Source organism: Lactuca virosa, chromosome 4 (genome assembly GCF_052849685.1).
Source record: "Lactuca virosa cultivar CGN04683 chromosome 4, Lactuca_virosa_CGN04683_v6, whole genome shotgun sequence".
In the NCBI taxonomy this organism is placed as follows: domain Eukaryota; kingdom Viridiplantae; phylum Streptophyta; class Magnoliopsida; order Asterales; family Asteraceae; genus Lactuca; species Lactuca virosa.
Genome location: NC_136429.1, coordinates 466,262,879 through 466,279,202, shown reverse-complemented (window position 1 = coordinate 466,279,202; position 16,324 = coordinate 466,262,879). Strand labels below are relative to the sequence as shown.

General features: G+C 33.8%; 2 protein-coding genes across 3 annotated transcripts; one reads left to right on the top strand and one right to left on the bottom strand.

The window, feature by feature from the left end:
- Positions 1 to 1,962: 1,962 nt before the first annotated feature.
- LOC145169297 (uncharacterized) lies at positions 1,963 to 3,686 on the top strand. 2 transcript variants are annotated; one of them, XM_079087875.1, is made up of 4 exons: positions 1,963 to 2,643; positions 2,776 to 2,943; positions 3,043 to 3,175; positions 3,267 to 3,686. In XM_079087875.1, the coding sequence occupies exons 1-4, from the start codon at positions 2,101 to 2,103 to the stop codon at positions 3,416 to 3,418; spliced, it is 996 nt and encodes a 331-aa protein (XP_078944001.1). In that variant the 5' UTR covers positions 1,963 to 2,100; the 3' UTR covers positions 3,419 to 3,686. The 2 variants fall into 2 exon arrangements, with proteins under 2 accessions (XP_078944001.1, XP_078944002.1); XM_079087876.1 differs by lacking the exon at positions 2,776 to 2,943 and having other exon boundaries at positions 1,967 to 2,643.
- Positions 3,687 to 4,526: 840 nt separating this feature from the next.
- CLF (SET domain-containing protein) lies at positions 4,527 to 11,486 on the bottom strand. The gene is made up of 17 exons (XM_079046296.1): positions 11,212 to 11,486; positions 9,690 to 9,791; positions 9,257 to 9,579; positions 8,994 to 9,155; positions 8,841 to 8,925; positions 8,592 to 8,738; positions 8,424 to 8,471; positions 7,567 to 7,638; positions 6,795 to 7,486; positions 6,546 to 6,699; positions 6,236 to 6,456; positions 6,003 to 6,134; positions 5,734 to 5,824; positions 5,568 to 5,615; positions 5,345 to 5,473; positions 5,167 to 5,244; positions 4,527 to 5,084 (listed from the first exon to the last, which is right to left on the bottom strand). The coding sequence occupies exons 1-17, from the start codon at positions 11,281 to 11,283 to the stop codon at positions 4,890 to 4,892; spliced, it is 2,751 nt and encodes a 916-aa protein (XP_078902422.1). The 5' UTR covers positions 11,284 to 11,486; the 3' UTR covers positions 4,527 to 4,889.
- Between the last annotated feature and the right edge of the window lie 4,838 nt (positions 11,487 to 16,324).

Below are 16,324 nucleotides of genomic sequence, written 5' to 3'. Positions count from 1 at the left end.
TTATAACATTTACTAAGATCAAATCTTTATAGATATTCAATTTGCATTTACTTGTTATTAGTGTGATCCTATATGATTCTAAGGAATCCTAGTTTAAATGGAATCAATTATGTATATCATGCATTGGAGGAAGTTTGTTGTATTTTGTATTTTATATTTATCAATACACGTCTCACCAAATTAACTGAAACCACACAAAACCTAATATGCACCTTAGAAGATACAAGCATGTGTACATTTGTAGATTACAACATCATCTCTCCTATCATGGTAAGTAAAACTCATCCATGCAAAAAATTAATTGCCAAAAATACTTATATGTGTTTTCAGTTAATCATGTGAGAGACATGCTCGCTAGAAATACATGTTTCCCTGTGATAGGATTCTAGTGGTTGAGGTGTAGAATTCCACATGGGGTCCAATATTCAAACTCAGACACTCCTGAAATAGTGTTTCGTGATATACTTCTACGGGAGGCCTTGGGGCAGGTTTGTGTACGTCGCTTAAATGGTGTGGTTTTCCATTTTTTTAGAAAGATTTATTTCCTCTTTCTTTGTACTAGATGACTCGATCTTTTTTGCCTAAGCAAGTGTCTTCTTCGGTTCATATCGGTAATCATAAAAAAACTCTTCTCCAACACTAATTCTTTTTTAAGCAAATATTCCAACTATATGATCTCCAACCACTATAATCACCCGACCAAATAAATGTTAAAAAAAACAAACACAAAAGTTGCAATGTCTTACTACGCATGCATTTGACTAGGAGTGATGTCAATAGGACAAAAGTTAAAATTTGTTGTCGCAACCAAAAAGATGGAGCAAGGTAGGATAGACTCGCTCTTGATTTCTTATATGTGCAAAAGACAAAAATGTCCTCGTCATACTCATTATAAAACGTGGTCCTAAAAATTTGTCCGTCCACCCAATCCCATCTTGTGTAACAAATGCAACCTAATGGCCTAAGTTTGCATTTGTAAACACGAGATAGGATTGAATAAGACAAGCTTTCAGGGCTAGTTTTTACAATAAGCATGGTGATAGCATTTTTTTTCTTTAGCACATAAGAAATCAAAAGCAAGTCCCTATGCTACCTTGTTTCATCTTTTTTGTTGCAACAAAAAATTATAATTTTTGTCTTAATGACAATAGTCTCAGACTTAGTTTAAATTATATTGTTCGTGTTTGTTTGCTTATACTTGTTAAGATGCTAAACGATCATAAATGAATGAACATAAGCGAACATATATTAACATTAGAGCATTGGGTGTGGGTCAATGTTATAACACCACTTCACATGCCAGCTCAACTATAACATCACCTTAACACCATGTAGGAAATGGTGTTCTTTGTTATGGCATGTTATCAGAGTAGAGAGAGAAAGAGAGAGAGGCAAAGAAAAATGATGCTATTGGCCAATTCTCCCGTTGCAAAATGTCATGACACCAACGAGATGTACCATAACACATAGGGGGTGGTGTTCCCCCCCCCCTGTCACGACGCCGTTGAGGGTGCCACATCACCCGGTTGCTTCTCGTTTTTGGCCCATACCGCATCCTCTTAGCGAACAAAATAAACATAAACAATCAAATGAAGAATCATGCCTAAAAGAAAGAACATAAGCATCCAAATCAAGAAGGAACATATATGAACAAGCCCCTTGATAGATTTTGTTAGAAAAAATATAATATTTATAAACATAAAAAGACGGAAACATACATAAACAAACGAAATAACAAACGCTCATGAATGTAATGAACTAATAAGATCATTGTTTGTGTTTGTTCATTTATAAAAACGAACAAAAAAATATATTCATGTTCGTTTATTTATCAAATAAACTAGTACAAACGAATTTTTCGTCAAATGGTTCACGAACGTTTCATTTGTTTACAACCATATTTTTATCTAACAAAAACGATAACTTTGAGAATTTCTCGGGGAGCTTATGCGAAAAAACCAATAAAACCAAGGGTCTTTCTTGTGAAAAAACTCAAAATTCAACCCCAATATATTTTTCCCACTGAAATACCTCCTTCCGCATCACGTGGAGCTCTTTGGAGCTTAAAACCAAAAGGTCAACCATCGGCGGTCGTTGAAGATGCAACCGATTCAACAAGATTTATCAGGATCGAGCTCTCAACAGCATTTTCCGGCGGATAAATTAGCTTATCATGAATTTTTCATGCCACCTCCGCAACATACAGCAATGCGTCCCCTGATGCATTCGAGAAAACCACTTCCAGGTGAGTCGGATGAAACCGATCGCCACCGTGGTGGTGGCGCTAGTCTTTCACAATTCGTGCACACAAAAAATTCTGTATATCGCGTCATCGATCCTTATGAAGCCGATGATGAATTTGCCATCCCACCACCACAACAATCAGCTGTACGACCTCAACCGGAGCAATCAAGTAATCCACTACTCATTGGCACCGGTAATCAGTGGGATGAAACCTATCGCCGCCATGGTGCTTCTCTTTCACATTTTGTGCACGCGAACACTTCTGTATATTCCGTCGTCAATCCTTATGAAGCCTATGATGAATTTGTCATTCCACCACCACAACAATCAGCTGTACGACGTCGTCATCTGGAGCAATCTAGCAATCCATTTGCAAATACTACCAAACGAACTAAGAACGTACGACTCCTCCTCCACTAATATGTTAGATTTTGGGTCAAAATATCACGAGTGTTTACTGAAATATTTATTTAATTTTGTCATTTTAATTAAATCCGAAACCTGATTAATTAACTGTGTTTCTAAAATAAGAGGAGCTTAAACGAAGATCAAACAGTAAAGCAGTACTTACGTCCATTGGTGACATTACCCGACACCACAACTATTTATGAAGCCCGTTGTCTTATGGCTGCTAGTGACGTTGATTTTCTTGTACTCATCGACTCAATTGGGTTACTCTGTGGCATATTGACACAGGAGGTTTAATTGTCTTGATCAATCGTCATATATATAGCCATGTTACATTGTCATTGATTGATCGGATTAGAATAAAGTTTATGTGTTTTTGATGTTTTGAAGGATATTGCAACAAGAGTTATTAATCATGGGATTGATTTGGTGAACACACCTGTCTCGAAGGTGATGACACGGAATCCGATTTTTGTTTTGTCTGATACTCTTGATGTCGAAGCACTACAGAAGATGGTGCAAGGTTTAGTTTGTAACAAATATTTCATATTAATTGGGCTTAATTACTTTTTGATGAACCTTTTCTAATCTTATGAATTAAATTATGCATGCAGGAGAAGTTACACGATTGCCTGTTATAGAGAAGGGTGAGGTTATTGGTTTAGTTTGCATTATGGATTGTTTACGTGATGCTGACAAAATTACGGGAAGGAGAGCCGCTAAGCTTATGGCAGCGAATTGGGATGCCCTTGAGAGGTATTGTTGAAGGATTTAATGAACAAACAAATAAAATCACACATGCATGCGTATCTCTTGATCGGATTTGTGAGAACATGAGTAGGTACGTACATGACTCTCATCACTAAATCACAATAGTTTCTGATTGTGAATTTGGTTGTAAGTTTTACTTTTTTTTTTTTTTTTTTTGGTTAATGATAAATTTCATCATATAATTATTTGAGAGTTATCTTTTTCGCTGTATGATAGTTCAAAAAACGATAAATTGGACCCTCAAAACACGATTTTGGATGTATTTGACCATTGTGACATTTAAAGTGTATTGAACTGTATAACAATGGATTGGCATATTGATTTTTCATACAACTTCAATTACAAAGTTTAATACAACATATATATATATATATATATATATATATATATATATATATATATATATATATATATATATATATATATATATATATATATATATAATTACAAAAAACTTTTTTTTTTCTCATTGAACATATACTTCATTAAACTCCAAATCCTTTGCAACTATTTAATTAAACTATACGAATACTGGTTTTGTGACGTGTATGTTGTGTTGACAATACCCGGGAAGTAAAATCGCTTACTATGAAGACATGCCATCATTTTTATAAAAATCATCATCTTGTTATATGTGGGATCAACTTGAGAGATTGGGAATCAGGGTAAAAGACTATTTGACAAAATTGAAATTAAAAAAAAAATACCATTGAAATAAAATATTAGGTAAAACCTAAATTTTAAGAATTTAGAAATTAAAATTAAACAAAAATACAAATGGACACCATGTCATGTCAATGTCACATAGATGTTTTGATCATAAAGACCATGTTGGATGACATGTATTTCAGGGAATCTATAAGATCTGCATATGTGGATCACAAGGATGCAATAAATTCAAATTTGTGTATTCAAGATTTATTTTAACACCTTGAAATTTCATCACCAAGAAGTATTTCTCAAAAAAAAAAATAAGTTTGATTATCAGTTTGAACAAGTTTTGAGTTTTGTATTTAAGTATATAAGTATAACCCGCTTCTTTTTATTTTAGCTAGCTTTTTAAGGCGCAAGTAAGAACTAATAAGAACAAGAAAGAAAGCATATGATAGATAACCCAAATTACGTCTTTTGTAAATCGTCTGTTTTGTTTCTTTAAAAGTTAAAAACCAGCCAAACCAAACACCTCCACAACACAACACAACACGATGGTCAAAAAGACATGTGTCCCTTACAAGTTACAAGTTACAACACTTTTCCCCCTTTTGTAGCGACTAAAATTCACCTATATCTCGGATCCGGATCTAATTCACCGGGGATGGGAACCACAAAAAAATAATTTTTTTTACCACCCTATCAAGTATCAACTCCGTAAAGAATTAATTCCCAAAAATACTTACTTATGTGTAGTATTCGGTTAATCATTTGAGATAGTAAATTAGTAAGCATATGATGATGATGATGATGATTCAAGCAAGCTTCTTTGCACGGCCACTAGAAGGACCGGTTTCCTCTTTTTTTGTACCGGATGATGACTCTGGTTTTTTGGCCCAAGCAGGTGCCCTATCCGGTTCGTATCGGTAATCATAAAACAGTTCTTCCCCACCACTTATTCTTTCTTTAGCGAATATTCCAACTCTATGATCTCCCGCCACCATTATCACCTAACCAAAATAATCAATTAATTCTCGCTCTCGATTTCACATATTTGTAAAACACAAAAATGCACTTATCATAAATATATACCTTTGCGTAACAATTTGGAACAGGGGAATGATTAGCGAACTTCAATTTATCGCCCTTTCGATAAGCATCAAGAACGTACTGCATTTCATAAGTAAAATATACTATTATGTTTGCTTTATGGAAAAAAATAATAATAATAAATCACTTTTATATATATAAATAAATAAAGTTATAGTACCTGGTCATTGAGGTTAAAAAGGAAGGATGAATTTTCACGATCGTAAATCTTTCCACGCTTGTCAGCTTCACGATGTGAGATCAATTCTCCAGTGTACTCACCCAGATATTCATGTTTAGGTACACTATTCTGTACACCAGTAATTCGTTATAAACATTGTTATTATTATTAGTTGCTTCAACAAAACTAATAGATAAAGATATATATTATATATGCAGCTTACCTTTAAAAAGGCTCCCCAGCCTGAGACATCAGACCTTCCTAATAAAACCTGTAAATTAAATTGAAGGATATATGTCAAATAATCACATTTCTAAGCTTCAAAGTTCAAACTAACTATAAATCTATAAATAAGTTTGATAAGAAGAAAGATGATGTAATTGAATTACCCGCTGTTGTTGTTTGAGAAGAAGCTTCATATTTCTACATTCATAATTATCACCTCTTTGTCCCGGAATCCCTAAAGTCCCATCGCCACACCTACAATTACAAAATCAAATTAAGCAGAACCCAAATTTTTTTGGATTTGGCGATTACCAGTGAGTTTTTACTTTTTAGGTTTAAACTTGATTTAGGGTTTTTATATTTGGTATTTGTATTGCCACGTAAGCAAAATGAATAAAGAATCAAGTCTTTTAATTGAGTAGAAAAAACTGACCCGATCCAGCAGTTTCTGCACACATCTGGATCACATTCTCGACCAGCAGCAAAGCAAGGGCATTGACGACTTCTACATTGACTTTTCGCACAATGGCATCCTCTAAAACGATTTTTGCATGTTTTCGGACATCTATTCATAATATCATCATATCAAAGAATTAATAAAAAAGGATTTATATAAATAAAGTTAAATAAAAAAGTGGGTTACGTTACTACATATATATAACGTACCCGCAGTATTTTTCACAGCAAGTCCCGCTGACAAGGCAAGAGCATTCTTTCCCACACGAAGTTTGACAACCACATGGGTTATATTGGCGACAAGGGAGTTCTTTTTTATCCGAGATTCTTTTCCTCATTGAATGGTATCCAGCAGATTTCCATGAATATTTTAAACGACGAACTCTTCCTCTTCTGCGTAAGAATCTTGATCTTCTTCTTAGCGTCGTACCCTGATTTCAATTAAATAAAAGAAAATTAATATTTTTTTCATTATTAATGTAATCATAATAATATATATATATTTGATTTGATGTGTGACCATGTTTTCATTAGAATCAATTCTGGATCCATCGCCTAGAGAAGATGTGCCATCGCCCCCTTGAGAAGATAGCTTGTTTTCTGAGGAATTCATTGCGTAGAATACCTCTGAACATGTCTTCATGTTGTTCATTAGATTCCTAGCTATTAAACAGCTGCAATAATAAATTAATAATGTAAATGGATGGATATTATTATTAATTATATAATGAAAAAGTGGAAAGTACTAGCATAGCATGCTATTACTAACCTGTTTCTGCCAAAAATCTCCAACCCTTTTTCAAAAAGAGACTTTTCAATTGTTTTCCAGCTTTTGAATTCAATCTGTTCTACTTCTTGTCTACACACAACACTCTCATCCACAAACTCTTCTTTCTTCCATTTCTCATTATGGCCACTGGTGATCTCCTTCTCCTTGGAAGGGCAATCAGAAGCTTCCGCCTGAAAAGACGACCTATCACCACCAGCAGGGGCAAATGAGTCTTTTCGCCTGCCCCTTCTCCCACTCAAAGACTTCACCTTCAAAGACGACGAACTCGCTTCTTCATTTTCTTTATGTGAGCCAAGGCTTCCACTAGGAACAGAAACGGAATCAGAATCAGAAGCAGTGAGCTTTTTCTGTCTTTTCTTTATTGCAACCATAACATGATCAGCAATGCGTTTGCTATTCCTTTGACGGGTCCCACGTTTACTCATACGATAGCTAGAATGCCCATCATGAACAGTGGGTCTAGTTTCTGATTCGCTACTTTCAGTCATGTTTTTAGTATTTGATGAAGTGTTTTCACTCCTGGAAGATTTTAACTTCTCTAATACAGACCAAGTTTTGGACTTTTTTCTTGATTTATGAACACCGTTGCCATCTGAAGATTTTGGAGTGGCTTTTTGTTCGCTATTGAGCTGTGAAGGTGATGTGACTGAAATGCCCTCCATCTTTTGGACCTAAAGATTGAAGTTATATAGTGTATAAGAGCATATGTAGTAAATAGTAATCATTAATGTAGTATGAAATTGATGATTACCTGGCGATAACAATGGGGACCACAAGGCACCTTCTCTTCTTCCACACGGTTTGAAGTACAATGCTTTTCAGCCTGAATAGAATGTTAGGGTTATTATGGTCATTAATGATATCTAGAAACCGTTTAATGTTTGTGGAAGGAAATGGAATCCAAAGGTATTGTAATCAGTTAGGTGTTTGGTTGGCAAGAAATGAGATGGAATTCAATACCATTCTTTTGCTAATTTCGGATTGGTAATTGGTTTGTAAATTTATTCAAGAAATCAGAATGTGAAAAAGGAAGAATGTGATTGTGTTTTAATGTGTTTATGAGGACAATTTAGTCTTTTAATGAAAAAAAAAAAGTATGGAATTCAATTCTTAGCAGTTAGCACACATCTCCAGAATGATGAAATCTCTCAAACATGGATTTTGAAGGAATCTCTCGGGATTCGGCTTTGTTGGTTTGACAACTGAACACGTCCTGGAATGGAATTCGAGATTCCAATTCCTTTGGATTCCGTTGGAATCCATGAACCAAACATGTCCCAGAATGGAATTCAGATTGGTTTGTAAACTTATTCAAGAAACCGGAAAGTAAAAAAAGATGTGTTTGTGAGTACAATTTAGTCATTTAATGGAAAAAAGTACGGAATTCAATTCTTAGCACCCATCTCCAGGAATGGAATTCGAGATTCCAATTCCTTTAGATTCCGTTGGAATCCATGAACCAAACATGCCCTAAGATCATCTTAAATGATAAATTTCAAGATGGGTTTGTTTTTCGGGACAAACTAAAAAAAATAAAATAAATAAAAATGTTAAATATGACAAGTTTGGGGACAGGTTGACAGAAGGAGTAAGACAACATGAACTTACAGGAAATATAAGGTCCTGTGAGCATCCATGTAATTTACAGTCAAATATCTGGAAAATAAAAAACAAAAGAACATCTAATTAAAGCATGTAATGTATAGCAACCAAATACATGAGTGACACATTGATCACAAAATTCAAGAAGAAAACATGAAAAATAAAAATGCTTACAAGACATCTGCGACAAAATAGGTTGTCAAATGAGTCTAATGCTGCTTCAAGATCTTTATCAAACAATGAACTCATATCAAACTCCACATTCCCTGGTTTCGAGACTTCAACAGCATTCTCTCTATTCACAAGGACTTCATATCTTGCCTGTAGAAACAATTTCAATTTCCTTTCTGTGTAAAAAAAAAAAAAAAAAAAAAACAAAACATTTGCACCTAAATTTCATAAAAATAATCAAAAAGTTGTTACCTTGAGTTCAGAAGGTTTTCTGGACAACCGTTGTCCTAGTAAATCCAAAACAGCATCAGATGAGCCAAGCTGTTGAATGGTCATTCTGAACAAAAAAATAAAAAAAGATGAGTTGATGGGATCACAAGAGTAAATAATTTGAGATACAAGAACCTGATGATGTAATCTTCAGACTCAACAAACTCTTTCTTTTCTTCTTCTTCATCAATTGCTTCCTCTTCACTATCACTACAAATCAAAGCTTCACCACCATTTTGATCATAATAGATTCTCCTTCGACCCAATACAGACTGGTCTTCTGTCATTCTTTGATTTCTGTATCATTCATAGTCACATAAAAAGAAACAATTAACAATATTAGCAGCTTAAATTTTACAAAAATTGTGATAGAATTTAGAAATAGCAAAAAAGATCACCTATCCAAGAAAATCCAAGTGGTATAAGGAGGTAATTTATCCACTTCAGGAAGCTTGATAGGTCTGACAGCATTTTTTACTGCAATGCTAGATCCTAAAAGAATGGCTGAAGCATGTCCATCTTCTTGAGAGCTGCTGCTGTCACTATCATCATTGTTTGCATTCACACCATTTTGCATATCAATGGCATCTTTTTGTCTCTTTGTTAATAAATCAACAGTTTGATCTGCAACACTAGTCTTTAGGTTTCTTCTTTCTACTGACAACTTGTAATGGTTGTTGGTGACTTCAGCCAACTTAATCCTGTTCTCTTCCATTCTTTTCTGTACACATAACAACATATCAAAGGACCATTATCAAATATCAAGATTTCTATGATAAACTAGAAAAGGAATATTGTCATATTATGACATTATGGTGTTATTACACTAACCATGATATAAACACAACGATCAGCATCAACTTTCTTCTTGAAAGATTCGATAACCAGTGAAATTTCTGCAGAAGCAATACCTTCTCCTTGTGGTCCCACAATCTGAGAAATGTAGATACTAGTTCAGTGTCCCGAATTGTGATAAAAATTTCATATAGTAATTAGTAAAACTATCTAGGAGCGGACATGAAGGATGATTAGTCCAATTGCATAAACATTTCAATGGCTTTGGTTTCTAAAAGTTCACTCAAAGTGTTAGGAGCATCATTGCAATGCATCATGGTTGCCCTTGTACATTTGTCTCTAAAATTTTTGGAAAGCAACAACTAGATTTATAAGTATAGGACTTGGTTTAGGCATATTATTGAAGACCTAAGCAGGCATACCTTTTTGGGTGAGATTTGGTGAGAAATTGTTGCAACATGAACAGAAGGTTTGGAAAAAGTGAAATCAATGTGTTTCTTTGAATTACTTAAGAGGGGTTTTGCAGTCATCATGTGTGTGTTGTGTACAACAAACCTAACTCGCTTACTTTGACATGAAACTTTCAAACAAATCGATATTTTTATCATTTACCTAAAAAGGCTTTTCATAATGCTTCTAGGAATCTAGGTTTGTAGTACAATTCAAGTCCCTATACACTTCGTATGGCTTTAGCTCGATATGGAACTATACTTAAATGCATTTAAGTATCTTCGGAAAAAATCATGCATAAATCTATACACACTTTATCCTATCGAATCTCATTAGAAATACCACTTGACTTCAGTAAAGTGTCTTTAATAAATATTCTCATGCAACCAGTCTCTTCTATTGCCCACGCAAGTTTACTCCATCAACTATGTTAATCATGAGACATTATAACATTCATCTTTGCTTATAACCACTAACCTGATGGAAACTCAGTTATATATTTTGTTGATGCGGGACAGATCATGTGAATGAAGCTTCTGAAATATTCCTAGAATCGGGTTGTTGGCTCATTTTTAATAGGTCAATGGCTAACAATTTACTACTGGTTATTTGCTTTAGCATTTCTAGTTCTAAATAACCGCTGGTATTTAGCAAAGCAAGAAGAAACTCTGGTCATGGTTTTAAGGCATTGATAGAAATCTGTCTTCAGCAATACTGAACAATTTTTTAGAAATACTAACAGAGATACAATAAAAAAAAAAAAAATCTAAACCCTACAAAGTGTGCGTGTAAGATATAGCATAGCCTAATACTTCCTTGCAAAACCCCATTGTCAAACATAATTAAGCATTTCCAACGTTTTGCATCGCCAATGCAGCTGGTTTTAACAACATTGCAGCATTTACAACACAATGTTGCTACAAATTTAAGCAGCAAGTCTTAATATCGTGAATCGGCAAGAGCATTTTCGTAGATTGCACGGAAACAAACACACAAGTTCAAACTAAGCAAACTACAGCTTTTTCCTACTTTCGTCTGATTAAAAAAATCATTTCCAAAATAAAACAGAAAAGCAAGTAACTAAACGCATTAATTAATCTCACAGTACCGTAGATACATCTGGAGACTCCGATCGACCGGCGGCTGTATACGATGGAAGAGGGACCGTCGGCGACGACATTTCCGGCCGCCGAGAGTGTAAACTGTAGAGGAGCACACACCGGCAACGACGAGCAGTATGAGATCGGATTCATGCAAATGCGAAGTAGGATTGATGAGAGAAATTACAGGGGTTTGAAACCCTAGGTTGTAGGATTTTGGGGAGGCGCGGAGTCAATACTTATATGTGAATTATTTAATCAGGCAACGGCCGAGTCTGAGTCAGTATGTATGGTGGGTCGATAGGGTAGAAAATATGGTTAAAAGAGAAAAAGGGGAAAAGTTTGAGCGGAATTATATACGTGGCTTTCATTTTGAAAATTGCCAGTTACTATTCGCTGCGGACAAAAATATCTAATACATTTTCATTATTTTGTCAAAATGAGTTATTATGTATTTTTTTTAATAATTTTGTACGATTATTCATTTATGTTAAATTTATTTAAGATTGACAAATTTGCTAAGGATATTGGTAGAGCTTTGATGATTTTGTCTGTTTTTTTTACCCCATAATCATACAATGTTCGGTCACTGTCCTAGTGACTAGTCAGCAAAAAAAAAAATAGGAACAAGAATAAAAATAAAAAGGTTGATCTGATAATTTGTATGAAAATTTTAGGGTGAAACCGAAAAAAAAAACACGTTTTATAATGTTTATTCATAGTATTCTTTTATTTGTATATAAGATTTAAAGATAAATTAAGGAATCACTTTGCTTTGAAATTTGAATGTATCAATTAATCTAAAATTTATGGTAGATGAAATTCTTTACATCGTTAATATTTTACGGGAAAAAAAACATGTATAGAAACTCTTGTGTCTCATTTTTGGAAAGCTATAAATAAACCATGAGGTATTATGCCATGAATTCACTTAATGTTAGATGAAGGTTCGATGCCTGAGTCTCTTTTATTTTATTGCTTAGCAAACTATACTATTTTCAACATATCTTGGTAACTAAATCATAATCATCATTAACGGTACTATATCATATTAATATTTTCAAAAAATGGTAAATGGAGACATGAATAAGTTATATCCTCAATATAAAACCATAAATATTTTGTTTACATGACTTAGAAGGGTGATGATATTTGATTTGTGAACAAAAAATATCATAAATATTTTTTGTACACCTACTAACAATTTAGGCTGGTGTCTGTAACATTCCAAAATTTTAAATATTTTAGGATGTTATAATAAAAAAATATAATGTTTTTTAACTTGATAAGTTAAGATAAAAATCAAGTTTCGTTAGTTCTCGAGAATGGAGACAAAGAAGGTGTATTTGTGTAGATTGGTTTTAATAACCTAATTCCAAATAAATTAATACTAATTATATAATGTATGAAGTTCTTGAATGTTAGATACAAATACAAAATGCATATAATGAGAATCTTGAAGTTAATGAATGTTAATAACAAGTGTAGAATGACAAATACATGTGTTTATGGAATTGGAGCTATGAAATTCAGATTTAGAAGAATAATATATATGTTTTGAATATTTCAATATGTAGTTGGTGTTTTGATTAAAAATGGTAAACTAATTTCGTAATCAAATTAGTAAGTGTAGTGTGATGTTTTTAGGTATAAAATTGATTGTAAAGTGTTGAAGATTTAGAATATGCTTAAGATATTGGATGCGCACAAGATATTGAGAATAAGACAATAAAAATTAAGATTTGCAATGTGATTGTGATCGTTCGACTTATATCAGAGTGTCGATATGTGTATATTCGTAAAATGGGACAAAAATGATATTTAAGGTGTAAACTCGTTAAATAAAATGATTAATCTTAAGATTGTAACACTCATAAAAATCATGATAAATTTAAACTTTTTAAATGTAACCCAAAACCATAAGGTGTTTAAAAACGGTTTTCAAAATATTTTCAACATTAGAGTTTTCCCAAAATCATAGATCATAACAAGAGGATGTGTACGGTCACGTCTTCGCATTCACGCGGTCATCCGAAGTACCTAAAACATAACCCAAAACTATAAGTCAACGCTTAGTGAGTTCCCCCAATATACCAACACATAACCAACTAACAAATATACAATAACAACATGTAATGGGTCCACAGGTAAAAGACTGGATTACCCCTGAGCCCACAGTATAAGTATGTCATGCCATCGGGTCCACAACTTATGCCATCGGGTCCACAGTATAAGTCTGTCATGCCATCGGGTCCACAGTATAAGGATATATTAACACAATATATCTTTCAAGTTATACTATAGTCTCTTAACTATTTATTAATAAAATTATTATACCCTTTATAATAAAATCTTATCTAAATCATTTAATTCGTTCCTATCCAAACCTTTTAATTCATTCTTATCCAAATAATTTAATTCGTTCTTATCCAAATCATTTAATTCGTTCTTATCCAAATTATTTAATTTGTTATTATCCAAATCATTTAATTCGTTATTATCCAAATTATTTAATTGTATAGTTACAATTATGGTCTTTCTTCTTTAACACAATATACCCTTCATAATAAAATCTTATCATATACATATATATTACATTTAGTTTACGACCCACCTAATTTTATTAATAGATGGTCAATGTCATAAAGTATATATGGTTATTATTAGTCGAAAAATAAGGTTTAACACAAAAAATACTGTTTCAGTGGGTTCATCATTGAATGTATTTGCATCATATAATTTGAGATTTTAGGATTATTAAAAAAATGTTATTTTATTATTTCAACGATAAATTTATAAAGATTTATACAAATATTATATACTCATAATATTTGTCCACATAACAAGTATATAATAGATATGTATTTATATAACACAAAACGCGTATGAAGAACAATTATCCTATTCGAGGATTTTAATTTTTTTCGATAAAACAAACATTTATTATTATTATTACCCTTTAAACGTCTAGTCGTAACTCACGGATGATTTCGTCCCCGAAATCACAAACTCAGCAAATATATACGATCTCTGCTACTCGTTCTCATTTTTTTCCCAAGTAAGAATTGTCTCTGTACCATGTGACGTGTAGCTCTCTTCCTTCTTGGAAGAAACTTCTAATTGCCATATCTATGACGTAGTATCAATGCGTGTTCTCACGAGTGATCTTCTCATATTTCACAACCATGGTCAGATCAAGACCACGACAAGCATGAAGCCATCTGTGACATCCCCAATTTCACGGCCAGAAAATACCGGTTTAATTTATGTTTTTTAAAATAAAATCAGAGTAATCATTTGATTAAAAGAGTTGTGGAATTTGTTCCCAAAACAAAATATGATAAGATAAAATTTATCAAAGTATTTCTTAAAGAAATGTATTTTCATATATAACAAAACTCAGGATGTCATGTTCCGATACAGACCAAAAGCATAAACAGTATAAAATAGACCTTACAATAGTTATTTATAACTACTGATCTATAATCCAAAATCTCTCGTCATGTCAACCAACTTATGCTCTTGTGTCACTACCTGTGATACAAAGAAAATTGAGTGGGTCAGGCTTGGGAGCCTGGTGAGTATATAGGGTTTTCAACCCACAATAAATAATTATATTTAATCATCAAACAATCAATCCAATTACACATCCTCATTATCTTCTTTATTTCTTAAGGTCTTACCCTAAGAATCCATTATCCTTCATTCATTCGTTCCTAAGGATTGACCTAAGCAATTGGCACAAAGTCCATTGCTGCCCGAGGTTCATCTACACAGTACTAAATCCATAGCTACCAAGGTTCATCTATACTGTACTAAATCCATAGCTATCATCGTATTATTATAAGGCACTAAATCTATAGCTGACAGGGTTTTTAGAGTACACCGGTGAACATCAAGTCCACAACACCTACAAGTTGCAAGCTTGCTAGTGTTCCATAGGACTGTCTAGAATAGTCCGTGGTTGTCATCCCTACTCTACTGAATGACTGGGGCCATCGTTTGGGTAAAGGTTTCACTCATTTTTCACCTGTCATCCTCATCTCATGATCTATATCATCTTTCGTCTCATCCTCAAACTAATCTTTCCTCACACACCAACTATTTCATCTACCCATGTTCTACCCAACATATTTGTAGATATAAATTACATATATATATATAGTTTAAATCATTTAAAAACCTGTATAAAACATTCATTCAACAACCATCTCAAGTAAACAAACAACGTATAAACACATAGCACGTATTTCATAGCAAATACTTCATATCTATGCGGTAGAAGAAAGTAACTACACACTCACTTGATTAGACGATGATCGGACAACACTACGGCTCTTCGAGTAGTAATTCTTCGGTGAAACCGGAATGTTTTCTCAGAAACCGGACTTCTCGCGGGCAGAGTTTCGGCTCGAAAACTCTTTCTCTCGGGATCTTCGGGGCTTCGGGACTCGCTTCGGGTATCAGGGATGGTACCGGGGTTTCGAGGCACTTTAAGAGGGCTAGAGAGGGTATCGGAAGAGAGGGAGTAAGAAAATAGCAACCAAAACCGGCTGCCCTTCAATTTCTATTTATAGGGCCATTTTTCTGGATTCAAGTCGTGAATCTCAAATATTCACGTCGTGAGTTCAGTAGTCATCAGGTACGTCATCGCAACTTGCGTCTGTCAGGCTCCAGAAGTCATAAATACTGAGTTCACGTCGTGAACTCTGACACAGTGTCGGGGTTCGCGCCCCGAACTTCAGAAATTCATATCTTTCGCATACGAGCTCCGTTTTCGACGTTCTTTATATCCATGCGTAGGTGAGATTATGCTCTACAACTCTCGTTTAGACTCCTATGGCTAATTTTGACTTTAACTTTTATTATATTATTTTTAGTAGGCTGGGACAGGAAAACTCCGTTAGGAATTCATAACTCCTTCATCTGACGTTCGTTTTCGTCTGTCTTTTTACCGTTGGACTACTATCGACGAGATCTTTGATTCTCATTTAGATTGTTTTGGCTAGAAACCACTCGATCTCATATTCGAACTTTGGGTTGCATACCGCTAAGTCGAAACTTCGAAAAATCATAACTTCCTCATACAAAGTCAGATTTAGACGTTCTTTTTATGCATGC

What these genes read in the sequence shown, in the direction of transcription:
- LOC145169297 (XM_079087875.1), top strand. Translation starts at nt 2,101, where the DNA reads ATGCAACCGATTCAACAAGATTTATCAGGATCGAGCTCTCAACAGCAT. An exon ending in GTGGCATATTGACACAGGAG is followed by an intron (nt 2,944 to 3,042) that starts GTTTAATTGTCT and finishes GATGTTTTGAAG; the next exon opens with GATATTGCAACAAGAGTTAT. An exon ending in ACTACAGAAGATGGTGCAAG is followed by an intron (nt 3,176 to 3,266) that starts GTTTAGTTTGTA and finishes TTATGCATGCAG; the next exon opens with GAGAAGTTACACGATTGCCT.
- CLF (XM_079046296.1), bottom strand. Translation starts at nt 11,283, where the DNA reads ATGTCGTCGCCGACGGTCCCTCTTCCATCGTATACAGCCGCCGGTCGA. An exon ending in ATCGTTGTGTTTATATCATG is followed by an intron (nt 9,580 to 9,689) that starts GTTAGTGTAATA and finishes TTATGTGTACAG; the next exon opens with AAAAGAATGGAAGAGAACAG. An exon ending in TTGATTCTAATGAAAACATG is followed by an intron (nt 6,457 to 6,545) that starts GTCACACATCAA and finishes AATTGAAATCAG; the next exon opens with GGTACGACGCTAAGAAGAAG.